This window comes from Syngnathus acus, chromosome 21 (genome assembly GCF_901709675.1).
Source record: "Syngnathus acus chromosome 21, fSynAcu1.2, whole genome shotgun sequence".
Lineage (NCBI taxonomy): Eukaryota > Metazoa > Chordata > Actinopteri > Syngnathiformes > Syngnathidae > Syngnathus > Syngnathus acus.
Genome location: NC_051105.1, coordinates 6,746,196 through 6,766,115, shown reverse-complemented (window position 1 = coordinate 6,766,115; position 19,920 = coordinate 6,746,196). Strand labels below are relative to the sequence as shown.

Genomic DNA, 19,920 nt, shown 5'->3' with positions numbered 1-19,920 from the left:
TGTTGTTTTTTTTGTTGGTATCTAGAGACAATGAACCTTATTCAATTAAACTCGATCCAACAGCGAGCGTATTAATACGATGCAGCTAATGAAAAAGCTACAACACAAGAAAGCTGTTTACTCAGATGGCTTTAATGACACAGCACACAAATTCGAATGTAAAACTTTTTTTTGTCTATTGTTTGACTTTTTTTTTTCCCAGTCTAGAAACTCACACTAAGACACATTTGGTAAAAGGTTGTACAAAATTTGCAATTGTACACGCGGACACAGTAGATAGACTTGAAAATGGTATTTGACAGAAACAACCAGAAAACAAGCCATTTGAATAAAAGTCAACAGACTCAACACACTTTTTGAACGTAACATGAGATATGCATAAAATATAGATGGATACAGAATCATTAGTATTTTTTTTTAATTATGCTAGCTATAGTAGTGCACAAAAACCTTTTTTAATCATCAAAACATCCAAAAATAACACATTTTAACAACACACAGTTAAGTACCATACTAAACAATCTCGTCAATTTGCGCTTTCTATTTTAATATGGGATGTCATCAAAAGTTTTTAATTATCTGTGTACACCCATAGAAAGGCAACATTTTTAGGATTAAAGTGTCATAATGCTCCCCCATAAAGAAGAGAGGCTTGATTAGGATTTATCGTCATGACGTATGCTAATTGTCAATGGCCAAAAGAAGATGACCAGACACACCCTTTAATTTGAAATCTAAGCAGCTTGAGCTTTATCTCCCAACCTTCGTGGTTTACAATCTTAAATAAACGCTTACCACAAAACACATGAATGCTACGCTAGCAACTAAGTGTAGTCACAGTCAACAAGAAAAGAAAAACGATTCACAGAACTTGTCACAATACAAAAAAAACAAGCTAAGTGCATATGTCAAATAAGGCCAATACGAAAATGCACTTGAAGTACAACGATCCTCAATATCCAAGTAGATATTCAGTGCAGGATTAACAACAAGCGCTTTACAAAATGGTCAGGCAAATGCCAGATAAGCAAAAAGTCTTGAAAAGGAGTCCATTGTGTTTATGGGGAAGCTTCGATCAGTCAAAGAACAAAAAAACAATCATTGGAATAAGCTTGTTAAGAGAGCTATAAAAGACAACTGTAAATATTACAGAAAGCTTCTCTTTATAAATTCATCTGTTTGTAACAGGTCCCCTGCAACGGCCACCAGTCTGTACCAGTGTACTACAGCGAAAAAATAATAAACATAAAGACGCCCAAGGAGCAGACGAACAGCAGGCCAAGATTGAGGAAAAGTTTGACTCGCGGTGGCTCGTGGAGCATCTCCGCGATCGCCCTCGCATTTTGCTGGGGCGTTTTTGGCTGCGCGTCCTGCGACGGCTCCTTGAAGCCGCAAAACCAGTCCAGCAGGCGAATACAGCGGCTGACTTCGTGGCGTTCTCCGTCGTCCAGTTTACCGAACCTGTCCGCGGGAGTGGTCGCCGGGGATGGCTCCGCGCTGGGGGTGGCCGGGTCGTGGTCGGTGGACGTGACCAGGAGTTTGATATCGGCACCGTCCAGACACTTCTCCTTTCTGACATCCGGGGGCAAAGTTTTGTGCAGGCTTGCGTCACCGATGAAGGCGTTCTTCTCAGTCAGCTGGTACATTTGCTCTCTGTCTTTTGGGTTGTCGGGCAATTTCTCCACAAAACGGAGGCCCCACACCGTCGTGGTGCGAATCCGTTCCTCTTCCGGCGCAGATGTGAGAAGACTGACCACCACGGCCACAAAGCCTGAGATCCAGAACAAACCGGCTGCCACATACATGTAGTGGACCTGAACGATGAAAGCAGGCCGGTTGTCTGGTTGGTCGCAGCGAGGCTGGCGGTACATAAAAGCCAGGATCAGTCGGATGGTACCCAGAATGGAACCGGTCACGCCTCCCCAGAAGGCCCCTTTCTCATTACACCGCTTCCAGAAGACGCCGAGTAAGAAGAGGGCGGCGATGGGTGGGGTAAGGTAGCCGGCCACCTCCTGGATGTAAAGGTAGGTCTGACCGCCTTGCATCTCGATGATGACGGGAACCCAAACGATGCTTATGACCACCATGAGCACCACAAAAAGGCGACCCACGATGAGCAGCTCCCGCTGAGACGCCTTCTTTCTCGCGGTTTGGTAGATGTCCAGGGTGAAGATGGTGCTCGCGCTGTTAAAGATGGAGTCGAGATCGCTCATCAGGGCAGCGATCATCACCGCCATCATCAGACCGCGGAGACCCACGGGCATCACGGCCATGACCAGACGAGGGTACGCAATGTTGGAGCAGCCCGCCTGAGAGCCGCACACATCCATGCAGTGTTCGGGCCCAATGCAGGCGATCTCGTCTACGAACAAGATGCGGGAGATCATACCCGGGATGACGATTAAAAACATGGGAAGGATCTTAAGGAGTCCCGCCATGAGTGTGGAGCACTTAGCGTGGGCAATGTTCTTTGCCGCAAGCACTCTCTGAACTATGACCTGGTCAGCACACCAGTACCAAATGGAAGCGGTGGTTTGGCCCAGAATGAACCCCGGCCACGGAATGTCTTCATCCAAGGGGCCGTGGAGGATGCGGAGAGAGTTGGGTTTGGGGTGGATACGGCAAGAGGGTGAATACGTATAGTTCCCAGTAGCCAAGATGGCGGTCACGTTGGGGATAGCTTCCATGTACCTAGCTTTGACACCTTCTAGCCCACCCACTTTAAGAAGGCTGATGATGGTTAATGTCGCAGCTCCACCGATCATCAACACGGCCTGAAGCGCGTCTGTGTACATAACCGCCACCAGTCCACCAGTGACAGTGAGAATGGCAGTCATGCAGATGAGCAGACCTATAGACAGGTAAAGATTCCACCCGAGCGACTCCTGGATGAAGAGAGCGCCGGCGTACAAGTCCACAGACAGCTTGGTGAAAATGTAGAGGAGAATTGAGAGGAAAGCAAAGTAGACCTTCAGCCGAATGCCCCCATAGCGCTTGGATAGGTATTCGGGCATGGTGAACACTCCCGAGTGGATGTACACGGGAACGAAGACCCAGCCGAGTAGTTGCAGAAGCAGAAGGGCGTTGAACTCCCAAGCTCCCACAGCAAAGCCGCCTGCCGCTCCCGACCCGGCCAGTCCGATGAAATGTTCGCTGCCGATATTACTCACAAAGAGCGAGGCGCCGATCACTATCCAGGTCATGGAGCGCCCGGCCAGGAAGTAGCCGCTCACGGTGCTGCGGTTGGATTTCCACATGGCGAAAAAGCCGATGGCGAGCACGAGGACAAAGTAGAGCGCAACTACGGCGATGTCAGCCGCTTCCATTCCAGGACCCATTTTTACTGATCACGTGAAAATGAAAACTTCTTGCCAGGAATAAAAATGCTGTCAGTTATTTAAACCCCGCACCCCCCAAAAAAAGCAGAAATGCCCTGCTTTGGTTTGGTTTGCTGTCTGGTTGGAAGCTGTAGTATCCACGATCAGGTCTAATTTGCTAGCTATGCTTATCCACCAGCACTCAGGTTGCTCTACTTTTAGAGGATACTGTGGTGCTTCTGGTCTAGGAAAGTCTAGAGTTTTTCTTCCTGCAAGACAGCAAAGGCAAAGAAAAACACCTCATTAGATATTTTATTTATGCTGGAAAGGTTTAGGACAAGGTTTAGGACATGTTTACATGGAAGTGGCTTCAGGATTTTTGTATCCAAAACAAACTGACAAAGCATAAGGGGACCAATAGCATGGAAGATAGACATTTTCTCAAAGTGACAAAAAAAAAAGCAAGGTTAACGTTTAAATTGGCTTGGATTTGCAGTTTAATCTTTTTGCCAAAACAGATTAAGCACGGCCACTGTAAACTTGTAAAGACGCTTAATAACATTATGTAAGCAGTCAAAGAGTCAAAATAGGAATAGAAATATGGAGCAATTCTCGGGTGGACAAATTGAGAGGTTTAACTTGCATGCCGAAAAATTCATTGCTTCCAAGTATACTTGCATGTAATGTTAAAATGGAAGAAATCTCGGAAAATATTCTTAGTCAAATGCTATCAAAAAGAAAATCAGCAGAAAATGACATGACATTTGATTTTCCCAAGTCAAAACAAAAGTGAATCCGTTCCTGACAGATTCTAATCAACTTGTGTCATTGAACTGCTTGTTGTCTTGAGTTTTCCGCAGCAAAAATGTAATTTTTTTGAATAAAATGATTGTTTGTGGTGTTATCAAAATGGTGCTGTGACTCACTAAAATCAAGCTTTGTTTTCCTTTTAGCATTTCATCATGACCACATCAAAGCTAAGATCTATGTCATAGGTGTCAAAGTCAAGGCCGGAGGGCCAGATACGGCCTGCCACATCATTTTGTGTGGCCCGCGAAGACAAATTTTGCATCAACACAAATTGTCTTCATTTGTTAAAAATAGAGATATTGCTAGCAATTTTTACTACCATTCATCTTTTTAAACTATTTGAACAGTTTTTACTAATCTCTGATTTAAAAACTAGTTATTCATCAGTTTGTCGTGCAGCCTATACTGTAAATAATATAAGGCGTGGTCAGTCATAATCTCCAATACGGCCCACGACAAAAAATAGTTTGACACCCCTTATCTATGTTAAAAAAACAAATTTAAGTTTTGGAACAAAAAAGACGTGAGCAGACTATATTTCCATCTTTTTTTGTTGCTGACGTGCTCTTGAAAATAGTTAAATATTTTTGTATTCACAGATTTTTATTCAGACTTCAAATGTGCATTAGCATGTCAGTTTGGTATTTTTTGTTATAAACTAGATTTGATAAAGTAAGAAAAAGAGAGAAAACAGCTCTTCATTTAAATTTATTAGGATTTTGAAAAAAATATGCTCTTGAATGGTTGACTATCTTGAAAGGGCTTATTTTGTTGGTTCAATAGAATTTGAAGCATTTTTATGGCTTCCCTCTTTTGTATTCCTGAAAGTTTTTAAAATATATTTCCACTTGGAGCCAATGTCCAAATATGGGGTTGGGGGGGAACGAAATCTAACTTTAGTCTGCTGTCTAAAAAAAGCCCTGCTCGCACAAGTTTGGATGGTTTCCAACTAAATTATTTCCGGCACTATAACCTCGGGGCAAAAAACAAAACACATTTAAATTAAACTCACTAATTAATTTGTATCGCTCTAATCGTGTATAAACAGGATGCACAAAGTCAAGTGGATCTGACAACTTACTCCCCGGCGGGAGCTATGAAACTGAAGCTATTCTTCTTCTTAAACTGCAATAAGACACCAAAACCAGTCTGGACAAAGCTGACAGAAGTCGATTAACTAAGACCTAAGGATTACACCTACTGGTACAACAATGCATGTGCCCACATTTTACTCTCTATTGACGACTCAACTCTTTCTTTTTCCCGCTGGCCGGCTACCTGCATAATAAAGCTGACGCCTGCAGAATGGCTGGCAGGGTTGCAAGGCAACTGGAATGGAAAAATGCTCCTTCAGTTCACAGTGTGAAGTGACCGACTGACTATTGTGTATAAAGGTCACCTGTTAGACTGTGAAAGGATTTTGCAGACTTTCAAAAGACAAAATTAAAAAGTTGGTCCCTAAAACTCAACTTCTTGCATTACGCAACAAAACAATCAAAAGGAGCAATAATGAATATCTTTTGGGGGGTGGTGACGTGCTACACTAATAAAATGTTCCTATGACCCATTTTGGCTCCAGGCCCCTGAGGTTGGGAACCTTTCTATTAAAAGGGGAGAAATAGTCATGCAACTTTACAGCAAACATCAAAAGTCATACACTCGGTTTTAGAGCAGTCATTTATGTCTACATATCTTATGTCATAAAGATTTTTTTGAGGGGAGCACGCAGGAAAGCCCAAGTAGACATTTGAATGGAGAACCTCAGACTGCGAGGCGGATGTGATGACCACGTGAACTTTCTACTGTAGAACCCAGAACTGCAAGGCAGACATATTTTTGGGGGGATTTCAAATTATTACTCTGACATAATTAAAAGACAGCCTGAACATTTTAGGTATCACAACATTCATTAATTTTTAAAATGATCATACATGATGAGATTTTTTTCTCCATGCAGGACTGTCAGAGGCATTTTTGAAACCAAAACCTCAAAGCTGTGAGTCTGACCCCCCCCCAAAAAAAAAGACTCCTGCTCCATGCTTGAGTATACTGTACACATTGAGCAAATTTTAAAACCCCGGGAAGACAAAAGTAATAATTAAAACCCAAAACCTTAAAACTGTGAATATGTATCAACGACAAACCAGCTTATTTCTTTGTATAAAATAATTTCTCTGACTCAACAAAAAGTGACACCCGAACCCCTTAGGTTCCGGGCCCTAGAGGTTGGGAACCTGCGTAGTAGAAGGTGAGACATTTCTAGAACAATCACTTCACAGCGCGGCTTCTCCTGCAGCGCATCTCACGAGTCTCCGTAAATCTAAATAAAAGACTCGTCCATACATGTTTTTTGAAATAATAAATATCAAATTTTGATATTCTATGCAGACGGTAAAGTCCCGAATTTTGTACATTCTGCAAGACACGTGAAGGCAACTCGAAACAGGAAATAACAGCTTTACATTACGAGCGACTATAAATTTCTCTACGCAGTTAAAAAAAAAAAATCTTGAATATATGCATAAATAGATGCACATATAGAAGTAGAAGTAAAAGTGGTGATCAGGCTAACATTGATTAACACAATAACATGTACCTTTCAAGATGCCAAAGAGGCGACGGCAACACCCCCCCAAGAGGAGGTGAGGAGGATGGGACAGCAAGATGCAAAAGGAGGAGAAGGAGAAGCCCAGGTTGCGTCGTCGCTTGGCCCCGTTAGAAGTGGTCCCTCCGCCTCTCTGTGGATGTGATGCTTTCTGAATAACGGGCTTGTCTTGTAAAATTCGAAGCTGCTCGCCGCCTCTCCTTATAGCGAGTGGACGTATTTCTAACGCCACGCCCCACACGTGTGGCTCACCCGTGACGCGTAGGGCTGTAAAAACATACGCAATTAAAATCAAATGAAAAAAAAAAGAAACTATACGAACCTACAATTATCTCAACATTTTTTAGAGCAATTTGGCAAGTACATTTTCAGACACACTGCTGAATGCAACATCCCTCAATTGTTTTTGTTGTTTTAAGCAGAGGTGAGCATAAAAATGGTGTAAAATTAATTCAACTAAAGGCAGGGTGAAATGCATATACCACCACCGCTATTTCTTCAAAGAATAATCGTAAAATAATCTGACTTTGATAAAATCATAGAAAGTACCACAACTCTCCATGCAACTGACTGATTAAAGAAGTCGTAATCTCATTAGATGGCGCATAACCTCGGATCAAGGCTGGAGAAAATTCTAGATGTATGAATAAGTTTATGATTATACATTATGAGGAGTGGGTGACATGTCAGCAGCATAGTGGCTTAGTGCAGTGTTATTGACACATTTTGTGAAACTGGATAACTTCCTGCAGCACAATTGATGTTAAACACCAGAAAGAATACCTGGTCTAGTTGTTAGCATGTCTGCTGCACAATTTTGAGATGTAAGAGTTCAAAGTGTTCATGTTCTTTCTTTGTGTGGACATTGCAGCATCTTCCCACATTGCAAAATAAAGAAAATATTTAAAATGCATGCTACCGCAATCAAAGAGTCACAGTTGTCCATATGTGTGAGTGAGAACATTTGTTTGCCTCTATATGATCGCTATTCTGTGGTGTACCCCACTTCTTTGCAAAGAGGGGATGACCTCTGCTTGACCTGCAACCCGAATGGGGGTGTATGAATGGCCCAGGGGCCATACATTTCCTATTCTTGTTTTATATTATAAGTAAATAAATCATGAATTTTCATTGTATTGTTTTGTTTGGATTTCAATTCATATGAAAACTCCCTAATAGGTTTGTTGGAGTTATCAGAACAAAATATTAATATTAAACAGACCTTTGCAAGGTATCTTTTAGCATGGCAGCAAAAGGACATTAATGCACATAGATGAAACATGCCATTCATATTGTGGCCCCAAATTGACCAGTACTAAAGATGTTGAGTCATCGTTGTATGTGGTTGCTACATTACTCTGCTCGTAGTGGAAAATTCCACTATTTACACGATAACTTTTGAATAACAAGCACATACAGTCAATCATAGTGCATGTGATAAAGAAGCATGTGACTATCTTCATTGCAGTCATTTTATCATTCTTTTTAAATGTAGTGTCAGTGTGAGATAACAAAGCCAGCAAAGGCAGTTGACTTTCATCAAAACATCCTGCACCGGCAGACACGGGTCTGCATAGTATAGGGGGAGGGAAGCCGAGTAAATTTCCACTGGCTCTTCTGGTCCGATACGTTGGAAATTTCCATCTCGAAGAAAACTACTTTTCCCAGGAAGCCTTGCGCGACGGTGACGTTTGTGTATATGTCCGTTGCGCGACCACCGATTGAGTTACTCGCCCGTTTAAAATAGTGGAAATAGTCACGCTAAATGTACACCTTATGACACACTTCTCGAAACATGTACAATTAATAAAGTTGAATCAATCATATCGTTGAATGCATGTTAAATCTGTAGGAGCATAGATTATATCTCACCGAAAAACACAATATAAATGTTAAATACTAGTGGTGACTGGCGGAAGTTCCGCGGTGGGGTGTCGGGGGTCGGTAAACAAAGACAGATAGACATCTAAACCGTCGTTAACAAATATCATTTGTATTATATTTTTATTAGGAGTAGTCGTAAGAGAGCTCTTGTATATTTTAATCAGAAAACAACATTTGATTGAGTTATTATATTTATACTGTATGCGGTTATACTTTTTACTATTTTTTATGCAACTTGTAAAATAGTTTGGCTTTATTGTAATGAATAACGAATTAATTAATTTGGGGTAGCATGATTGCCAGGGGTTGGCACACTTTCCGAACATCTCTGAGGTTGTATTACTTGGAGAGCGAAGTATTATTTGAGAAGATTGTACTTGTATTTTACGTGGCAGAATATCAGCTCCAAAATAAAAAAAAACATTTGCTTTTAACAGATATGCTTTTCCCACACAGCAGCTCAAACAAATCCAAATCTCTACACTATAATATAGCAGTTCACAGTCAATATTTATCAATCTGACAAAAAAAAAAAAAAACATCAAAAAGTTTGAATAAAATACATCATACTTGCCAGAGATACTGATGTCAACCTTGCTCCTGGCTGTCTGTGCAAACTCATTGTCGAGGTAATAAACGCTGCTCAGAAAGTGTCCCCCAAAATCCTTATTCAAGTCACTGTTGGTTGAGCTATCCTCACAATGATATTGGTAAATATGAAAGGCCAGATTTCTGAAAATAGCTAAATATGCGTATATTGTGACTGGCCACTTTTTGAAGTACCTCACTTCCTACTGTTGAGGCCTGTCACGTTGATAAATAGATACTTCGTTCTTCCCATGATGGAAATGAGATGGACACAACAATTACCTCAAAAACGCTGAATACAACCTGTAGAATTCCAGCTGCATTCAAGCCAATAATTCATTTGTAGGTCTGCTGACATTGTTTGTGGATAAGTCACTGTTTCAAAAGGGCCAACTCAAACTGGAGTTATTTAAAGGACAAGATCACCTTCACCAACACCTCCATTCTTGCATTCATGAAGCCACCATGAAGTCTTAAGTCCCGAAGTTGACATTTTGCTATTTGTGTCCAATAGCAACAGGAAACCAGAATTGTGGTTTTAGTTCAGGTTGCATGTGCTTTTGTAATTTTTTGTTTTACCACTAAACAGGAATTCCAAGGGTTCATATACGGACAGACATTCACACTCACGTCTGTGGACAAGTTAAGATGTGTCAATGCATAGGAATGTGTGATGCGACACTGTTAGAACATGCGCACTCCACACAAGGAGGAGGTGAGATCCGACCCCCGAAATGCAGAATGACATGATACGTTGCATTATGTTACATCAATGACCACTTGGAATGCAGCCCCACTCTGACTTTGCAGCTGCATGCGGTTACAGTTGCGAAACATACTTGTTATTGCATTGGGACTCAAGTGGCCAATATTCACAGCTCAGCCAACTACTTGTGGCTAAGCAACATTTAAAAAAAAAAAAAGCCCAGTAAAACTTTGTAGCAAGTGTCATCCGCGCACACACCCACATGCACACACACATAAAAAGTGCAGGTCTGATCCAATACAGCTGCAGCTCGAGTCACACAAAAGTGCAAACGACAGCACTTTGCGCAGTTTCACCGAGGTCTGTTAAATATCCTTTTAGGTAACAGACAAACAGCGAGACGGCGAGGAGGAAAACAAGTGCCTTGGCAGTGCTAACAACGAAACCATTGTTTCCTACCTCCCAGTGGTTCAACTTGGCTTTGGCCGATTAGAAACAACAGTGGGGCCTCGGCTGTCTTTTCACGTGCACATGATCATGGTTTCATCTCGACTTGAAAAGTCGCCACTGGGATAATCAAAAATTCATTCGAGTCGATTAATCTGGAACAACAAGATGTAGTTATGTTAATAAAACATTCCAGCCTTCTCCCCTGACGCCGGTTGATTTTCATGTTGATCCAACTTCAAAACTCTTGTGGCATTACTGAGGAAGATTTATTATTATCGAGCCTTGATGCAATTATGGTTGGGAAACACTGCTGCAGTAGGCACACTGGCCAAATGTGGTCAAAGCTTTAAAAACACCACCACAAACCAACCCACGATGGTTTTGGTGAATAACAGGCCAATTTGTTTTTTTTTTAATCAGAGATGTAAAAATAAACTTGTCGAGATGAATTATTTGCGGATCTGCCTTGCCTTTTTTTTTTCAGACTAAAAATATAATATTCTGTAATGTTCATGAATTAAAGGTGGGATTTGAAACAGGTAATTTTTTTTATTGAAATGTCAGCTATAAATTGCAACACTTAGTAAAATGCACAAAAAAAGCTAAATGAAAATTCCGCTCAATTTTGCAGTGTAAACTGTAACTGTTGATTTTAGCAGTATAGGTGTCTGAGGCTGATGTAAAAATGCTCCTCTTGTTGGCTGCAGTTCCGAAACTCATTTAGTAGCAGTGTTGTTGTCTGCAGCACAGGAATCAGATTACTACAATCACCAAAGGAGTGGTTCACTTTTTTCTCAGGGGGTAGTTTGCAAGAGAATCCCATCATGCTGTGACTGCAAAGCTTTTCTCCCAGCGTAGTAAAAACTATTCCGTCTCTGTAGAGCAATTTTCGATAGCGACATCAGTCCTAATGCTATTTCCGTTGTTAATGCTGGACAGGATTACTGGATACACACAGTAGACTAATACAAAAATAAAAGGCTTATTGCGACCCTACTTTTAGAGCGCAGAGGCAGGGTACTTTCCAACAAGGTTTTACTGTATTCTATTGTTAGCTATACTTTCCATTAGCGCAATATTATCTCATGGGGTGTATAAAAAGGTTGCAGTCCGAGCAAGTGAAGCTTGTAGTCTTTGGTGTGGCAAATAGAAGGAGAAATGTGCACAGGCTGGGTTAACATGGTATTTGTAAAATTTTATCTTTAAAAAAAAAATTAAATAAAATATTAAATGAAATACAAAAATAAGTAACAAAAATACAAAGTGACAAAAATTATTCATATTTATAGATTTACAAGACTGATTTGGATCTGAGGGGCACGGTGGCGCACTGGTTCGAACAGGGCACAGGTGGGGGTTTCAATTTCGGCTCCAGCCTAGTTTGCATGATCTCCCCTGTCTGCGTGGGTCTCCTCCCTCATTCCAAGAACATGCATGATTGATCACTCCAAATTGCCCGTAGGTCTGAGTGCAAATGGCAACCAGTTCAGGGTGTCCCCCGCCTTCTGCCCGATGACGATTAGGATAGGCTCCAGCACGCCCATGACCCCCGTGGGGACACCCGGTACAGATAATGGACGGATGGATGATTTGGTGGTTAAAAAACACAGACAGAACTCATTGTGTAAAATCGAGCAGGTGCTGCATCAACACTGCTCGAAATGATCGAAAATGAATAAATGCGAATCTCTCAGAGATTAAAAAAACTACATAAATAAAAAACTGTACCAGCTATAGTTCGGTAAAATCTGAGGAGTTCTCAGCGAGATATTGTTCCAGAATCTCATCAATTACGTCACACTCATAATTGACTTGGGCCAGGTCCAGGCAAGGCACACGGTTGACAAGAAGACGTCCAATGTTGTGACGCAGTTCAATCAGCCTGAGAGAAAAAGACAGACGCCAAGATATGACACAGCAGTGCTGGAGATAAATGTTGGTTTTCCCTTCCAACCTTGTGAGGTGGTTTGAGTTTGAAGCTCCGTTTGCTGCTTCTCTGAAAGAATCTTCATTCTGCAGCGGCGCTTTGCTTGCATTCTCATGCGCTTTTTCTTCCGCTTGCTGCAGCCTCATCCTGAGGTCCTCACACTGGCTCGACATGTTCGCCTTTTCTTCCTCAAGTTTCTTCAACTGATGGACAGGACAGAGCAAGCGTCAGACACAGCGAATAAAAGGAAAAATTAAAAAGAGCTCAATCTCCATCTGTGTTTCATGCTTAACTGTGAATACACATGAGCAATACTTGCAGGTAAGGCGTGACATTTAACACTGACCTGAGAAAGCAGTTGATTCCTCTCTGTGGTTCTTTGATCCAGTTCCCGGACAAGAGATTCAATTTGCAAAGTGCTGTCGCCCAAATCCTCCTCGGCCTGGGGAATTCTAGGCTTGGTCTGAGCCAATAAATCAGCTCTTTCTCTCACAGGTTGATGAATTTTTTCTTCAGCCTTCTCAAGCAAGCTTTTATAGTCTTTATCTGGCCATGTTTCTTCCGTTTGGCTTGATTGGTGAAAATGATTTAAAAAAAATTGTCCTCGCTTCTTAACATCTTGTTGTTCCAGTGCCTCTGAAGGCCATTGTGCTGATTTGAAGATGTCGTCGTCATCATCATCGCTACTGTTTATGTACACAGTCTGATTGGATTCTTTTGTGACCTGATTTCCGTTTGTGTTTTCTTCCTTGATCCTTCTTGAAAACTGAGTCCAGCGTTCGGCAGTTTCAACGACCCCGCCTTCTGTTTGATCTGGATTTTTGCTCTCTATCTCCCTATCCTCCTTTTCATTCTTTATTTTTGGCGCTTCCGTCCGACTGATGACAGGAGGCGGTGCGGGGGAGGAACTGCTTCCTTCATCAGCTGACCCCGTAAATCCTGCTCTGCCATTTTGGGGTTCAAAGACCTCGATTCTGAGTGGGGTCACATCTCCCGATGACGATGCATTCGAAGAATTTTGATGTGAGATGTTTTGATGACAACTTTGAGGTGTGTGTTGTGTCTCGGTGGACAGTCTTTTCTTTTTTCTGTCAAACACAGAAAATCACAAAAATCAGGATTATGTGATGAAGTATGTGAAAACTGCAGCCAACCAACCAACAACAACAAAATGTAATTTTTTTCTGAATTTTCACATTTTTTAAATCCTATCGAAAACTGTTTGAGCGGGCGAGTTTGAGTGATTTCCGGTCAAACCATAACAGTTGTCAGCTCTGTGAAAATAACAAGGCCACAACTAAACATGCCTACCTTGGAGTTTGAAACAAGGAGTAGACGCTTGAAATAATTGGTAAACCATTGGTACTGGGTGGGCTGCGAGCTGGAGAGAAAAAAAGGAAGGAAGTGTTAACACTTTGTGGTATTTTGTTTTGGCTAAAACAAACTTTTGCTCTGTGTGTTTTGTTTGGTTACATGTGAACGCTATTGTAAAAAAAAAAACACACAAAGGAATAGATGGAGACTTGTAGAGTGCGCTTTGGTTAGAATACAAACATAGTCAAGTCAGCTGCAGGCGCTTTTGGATGCAAGATTTGCATTTTTACACACAATACGTCATGAACGCTGTCCAATCAAGAAGTTGACTTTGGATTTGAATGCCTATTTTACTTTTAGCTAAAAGGAAAAAGCTGTTTCATTGTTCTGGGTTTAAAATGTAATAATGTACTATGGTATTGAACCTTGTAGTAACATAAATTACGTTGATCCTTCCATTTAAATGGGCAGTGGGAAACTTTCAAGTCAAGCATAATTTGAAAGTCTACCAATTAACTGAAAAATGACTTGATTCTGAGCATTAGGCATCAAGTCGAACAATTATTCAATATGATAATGCCAATACTTTTGTATTCATTGCATCGAGGGAAATTTCTTTCTCTTTTTTTATTTTTATTTTCTCTGGAAGTGGGAGACATTTAAAAGAGCAATTGCTCTGTTTGCCACAGTTTTTATTATGGCTATACTTTTTTGAGAAATGCCTGCACATCACCCAACATTTATTACACAAGAAACTTCCCCCTGAGTTTCATCTTCCTTTGCTGAATAGGCTTTCTGACTAGCCTTCATCTGTTCAAAAACCAACTGGCACGAACGATACAATCTTGTGACTTTTGGTTTGCTCGTAAAAATAAGCGCATGATTTCAAAGATAATTTAACAAATTACAACTCACACACAGCGGTAACCCCTGAGGGTGAAGATTCCTGTACAGACACCATGTTCAACCTATTCCGTGAGGTAGTGGGAATTGATGGGGAATGGACACTCTGTAGATAAAAATAATAATAATAATTTGTTAAATTCTCTTTGGATTGATTGCATAGAAGTAAAATGGTCTCTTTTGCAAATATTTTGCTATCTGCCTACCAGCCATATTTTAGAACTTTACTGAATGGTATACAGTAAAAAAAAATAAGCATACAGAGAGGTGAATGGGATACACACATTATTCTGTAGCTGGCGTTTGAGGTCATTCTCCTGCTGCCTTAGGCGCTTCTCTTCCCAACATCGTCGTTGCTCTTCAAACTAAAGTAAAAGCGCATTGAAACGCAAACAGTCTTGGAATGCTAGTGCGGATAACAAACACTGATGATCACTGGACTTGCCCTTACCATTTGCTTACATTTTTGCATTTTTTCCTCCCGCTCTCTGTAATACACACATCACAATGGTCACTATTTGATCAATTAATGATTGAAAAACAAAATGGGTACTTTTTCTTGTAGGTTTTTTCGTATGTCCGTTGGTCATCATCAGAGTCCTGAGCCTCTTCTTCCGCCTCACAAATCCTGCCAAAGCATATAAATAGTATACTAAAATTGTGGGATTAACAATTTAGTCGACAGAAAAATCTAGGTAGCCACTTTTTCTTTTTTCTTTTTTTTTTGAGGAAACGACACACCAGTAAATCACTGAAGTGAATGAATTTACAGCAGGGTAAATGAAGGTCACTCGGGATATTTAATGGTTCAATGACTTAGGAAGGAAGCCTTGTAAACTTACGATAGCAACACTTTTGTTGCTACTTCATTCTCTTAAAATTAAGACTTCTTATTAAAAAACATGAATCACATAAAACTAGAACTTTGTTCTCATAACATAACTTGGAGTTCCTGCCTACGTCATCGTGGCTTGGGGAATTATTTAATTTATTATGTCCTGTCTGTACAAATGTTAATGAAACTGTCAATACCTGAATTGAGGATCAGGATTCATGCTACAAAACCACTGGTCGGGCAGCCTGCTGCAGTCGATCCCATCAGGGAGTTTGCGCCATTTTCTACAATTGTCACACATCACCCAGTTCTGGTCCGGACGCTTGCTGTAGACCAAAGAAGAAATACAAAAAAATCACGCAAGCTGGCGATCTTCAGCGTGTCTTTGCCTGCTAAAGATGTTTCTTTCCTAAATGTATTATGATTGGCATCATCTGGAGACAAACATTCAAATGTAAAAAAAAGAAATCCTAATACATTAACCCTTGAAATAATTCATCTCAATATATGCACAGGGCGGACAACAAAGACAAAACTGACAATGTGATGACTTCTTAAAAAAGTTCTTTAAAAAAAAAAAAAGATTAAATGTACGTATTATTCTGCCTATACACATTCGATTTTGTATCAATACGAACCTGATGTCGCTCACTTCCAAATTTTTGCCTGGGTTGTTTCCGGTCAGCCTGTAGCGGATTTCATTGCAATATTCGTCCAGTTTGACAGTCAAACTGCTCATAGTTTTTCTGTTAATGAATAAATAAAAAACGATCATAAATACAAAAAAACAAGCACATCGACTGATGTTTGGTGGCATTTCTACAGATCGAAGGCGCCATTTACCTGTACTTGTCATTCTCAATAAAGCTTTGCTTGTTGTGCATCGGCTCCAGAAAGTTGCACTCCATGACCCCGATGACGCCGACACCTTTGCTGTTAGACTGCTACATGTCAACAGAAGGAATAAAAAAGTTTCGGGGCCACTCAAGTGGTATCTTGTAATTCAGACGATTATTGTACAAAGTTTGCCGATGCCGCAAAACTCACCTTGAGTTGGCAGCCGATACGCTCGTAGGCCTTTATGAGTCGATTCTTGTGATACATCATGATACCATAGTGGTCTTCGCTTTTGGTGTTGTAACCAAAAATGATGGGAATTCTTTTAGTCTGTCATTCCATTTAAGGTAACTGAAACCAGAACAGCTCACATCTCACATAATCATATAATAAATGAATGAATGAATGAATGAATGAATGAATGAATGAATGAATGAATGAATGAATGAATGAAACATAATTTGAACGACAAGAGGATACAAGAGACAGGGGTTTGTAGTGATCTGTTTTGCTTTTGGCCAGACTCTTGGCAATCAGCTGAGTTTTCACCTTCTGACCTCGTATAACAATGTGCATGCGAGGCTTTAGGTACAAGATACTGCAGTATGCCTGAAAACAAAAAAGAGAGAGAGATATACAATCAGATACACTCTACATAACATAACATAGTGTGCGTTGTGTTGAAACATTCTGTATTATGTTAGTAGTTGATGTCATGCATTTGAATTATTGATTAAAAAATGTGTGAAGCAATGTCTCTTACCCGTAGTGAGTATACACTCGGAGGTATATGTGAGGGGATTCTCTCACCAGGCCGGATTAACTCTTCATAGACATCAGATGGAATTTGAATATCGTAACGGTCTGTCTGAAAATCAAACTCCAATGCCCCAGTGGATGTCCTGACAGAAAGAAAAAGTATCAGTATTATAATCAATGCAATGTTTTTACAGTGCCGCATTAAAAAAAATAAAGACTTGGCTTATGTTAATGTTAAAGATACACCGCAATTAATCATCGGATTAGACCAAACATGGTTCAATGACAAATAACTCAACCGGGTTATCTAGTATAAGAAATCACATGAACTGCAAACCTGCGTAAGTTCCAGATGATGATGCGTGTGCCGGTCGTGGTGGTGGAGCAGGTAGACGTGATGGCGCTGATCTCAGTCAGCAGCTCTGTCTCAGTCTTGAAGGGAGAATATTGAAGGATGTCTTGCAGACTGGCTTTTTGCTCCTCTCTGACAAACAGTAGACAGTATGTCAAGGAGAAAACATATGGTGCATGACAGACAAAGCTGAGTAGAAATTGGAAATTATTTCAGAAAGAGGCAACAGTGTGCTAATGCAAAAAAGGATATAGTTGTGGTTTGTGTACTTAAAGTTGACAATGGGCACAATTATCTGTTGGGCGTTGATCTCTTCCAGGTACGTTTGGGAGAGCATCCCGACACATGACGAATCCTTGGACCTGGAAAAGACTATGGCGTCCGTCCCGAGACGCATGGATCCGGATTTGAAACCGTTGCCGTACATCCCGATGGGCTCCACGCCATTTACGGCAACCTTGTCGCTGTAGCCGAAGCTTGAAAATGCAGAAAGATTAACATAATTAACTTGATTGTAACCCCGTCTAACAAGCTCATTCAAGGCCCACTCCTCAAAATTTCATTTTTTCTCTCCATGTGCGTACCTGAGCATTTTATGCATGGCGTCGGAGTCCAGACCATTTCCATTATCCATGAAACTGAGGCATTCGTGCCCTTTGACAACAGTCTTATCGATCCAGAAAGCATTGGCCAACACATCTGGATCGCAGGCATTGTCTGTCAAAATGAATGAGAGCAGTTGGTTTTCTTGTTAACAGTAGTGTTGGGGAATAAAAAAGAATGTCTGGATGAGTGTCAAACAAGTGTGTGGGGATATTGCAACACGCTCATTACATAACATTTGCACAGAGAATTTATTGGATGACAGCAGTGGTAGTTTGTGGTTCGTGATTCAAGACAACTTGGGATGTCGAAATCATCGAATGGTTTTGCGAAACACGAGTCCAAACAGATATTTTTCCCTTTCATGTAATAATTACACTTTGGTCGATGACTCACCAATGAGTTCAGCAATGGCACTGAAGGGCCAGGTGTGGCTGGTAGAATTTGTATGAAGGTACTTGGGACAAAGCTGAAAGTGAAGCAAATACAATGACAAAAACAGGTTAAGTGGGCATGACATCATGCGAGACTCATTATAAAACACATTTTATTTTGAATTTTGGTTCTTGACGATTTATTACAATACGGCAAAAGCTCGGGATGACAATGGAATATGTTTTCATACTGAGAAATCTGACACCAATAAAAATATATCCCAGATTTGAAAATATATGTATTTTTTGTTACTCGAGTTGGTACCTTCTCCCCATTTGATTTCAATTACAGACATTGCAACTTTAACGACCTGTACTGTGCATAATATTTGCATAGACGCTGTCAGTGTAACATATGCGGCTGTATTTTGAACTTGATGCCCAGCACATCTGCAGACAACTTGTACACACAAATACAAGATCGTTGGCTTTTATACAACAATGTAGCCAAATAAACGCTTTATTTCGAATACATTTGAACGTCATGATCGAGAACCTGTTAAAAGTTGCAGTTGTTTTCAATTCCATCTTTACAACTAGTCATTCCAGCTATAGTGCCTCCCTCTTCCTCACTGCTAATGCTATGTAGTAATTTTAGACGTCACGCTTGAACGGGCAGCGTTTTAAACATGGTTAAAAGAACCTAAATGTTGAAGAACGGCGATATTTATTGAAACTGCAGTGGTTAGAAAAGTGCAGCAGAGAATCCCTTATTTTACTTACAGTACTCAAGGGAACTCCACGTTCTTGCGCTACAGCCATCACGTTTAATCGAAAGCGGAAGTGACGTTTGATCAAAAATAAGTACGCCTTTTTATCATGCGACATTACCATGTATATTAGGCAGTTCTTTTGTTCAGACAAAAGTCTGAACAAAATAACTGCCTTACATAATATACGGAGACATTATGAGTTTTATCCAAATAATGCGATATTACGCACGCGCTGCATTACTTTCGGTTTCCACAAAATGCACGCCCTCGCTGCATTACCGTATTGGCCCGAATATAAGACGACCCTGATTATAAGACGGCCCCTTCTTTTTCAAGACTCAAGTTTCAAAAAATACTTTTTGAAAACCAAATTTAATTTTTATACAGAAAATAATTACAGTACATCTGAAACAAATGATTATAACAATATATTCAAGAGAAAAAGCATGTTATTTTGCCTCATTCAAATCATGCAAAAACTGTCTATCACATCCTAATATCTGAACTTTTATATATGTAAACTAAAGTGCAATCACATTTGTAAATGAATGGCTTCTGGGTTTTGAAATATAAATAAACCAACCTACTGTGATAAAACAACAGAATTGCAATAACTGCATTAACCATCAAAGTCTAACTAACTGTAGTCTTAAAACCAAATCCGAATAAGGAAAAGCATTGCAATAAAACACTTTCCCTGCATTCCGATATTGATTTTGGAGGTTGGAGATATTTTACTTGTGTGTTAATCGTGTACTGTGTCTCGTCACCGTGGGATAGGGGGAACGGTATTTCGGTTTCTTTGTGTGTCTTAGCATGAAGGAATTGACAATAAAGCTGACTCTGACACACATACACACACACAGGTGATGTTGAACTGTGC

General features: G+C 40.5%; 2 protein-coding genes across 5 annotated transcripts; both read right to left on the bottom strand.

Annotated features, from left to right (window-relative positions):
- Positions 1-10,699, bottom strand: slc5a3b (solute carrier family 5 member 3b). Its single transcript, XM_037240546.1, has 3 exons — positions 10,370-10,699; positions 6,724-6,999; positions 1-3,586 (listed from the first exon to the last, which is right to left on the bottom strand). The coding sequence occupies exon 3, from the start codon at positions 3,336-3,338 to the stop codon at positions 1,224-1,226; it is 2,115 nt and encodes a 704-aa protein (XP_037096441.1). The 5' UTR covers positions 3,339-3,586; positions 6,724-6,999; positions 10,370-10,699; the 3' UTR covers positions 1-1,223.
- A 624-nt stretch (positions 10,700-11,323) lies between these two features.
- morc3a (MORC family CW-type zinc finger 3a) lies at positions 11,324-19,264 on the bottom strand. 4 transcript variants are annotated; one of them, XM_037240543.1, is made up of 19 exons: positions 19,048-19,264; positions 18,287-18,359; positions 17,872-18,004; positions 17,540-17,763; positions 17,273-17,429; positions 16,940-17,078; positions 16,657-16,785; positions 16,387-16,506; positions 16,183-16,283; positions 15,978-16,085; positions 15,537-15,665; positions 15,058-15,132; positions 14,950-14,992; positions 14,789-14,869; positions 14,514-14,610; positions 13,599-13,665; positions 12,634-13,375; positions 12,315-12,490; positions 11,324-12,242 (listed from the first exon to the last, which is right to left on the bottom strand). In XM_037240543.1, exons 1-19 carry the CDS (start codon positions 19,156-19,158, stop codon positions 12,092-12,094), a joined length of 2,856 nt encoding a protein of 951 aa, XP_037096438.1. In that variant the 5' UTR covers positions 19,159-19,264; the 3' UTR covers positions 11,324-12,091. The 4 variants fall into 4 exon arrangements, with proteins under 4 accessions (XP_037096438.1, XP_037096437.1, XP_037096440.1 ...); XM_037240542.1 differs by having other exon boundaries at positions 13,599-13,668; positions 14,517-14,610; XM_037240545.1 differs by having other exon boundaries at positions 13,599-13,668; positions 14,517-14,610; positions 14,956-14,992.
- Positions 19,265-19,920: the final 656 nt, after the last annotated feature.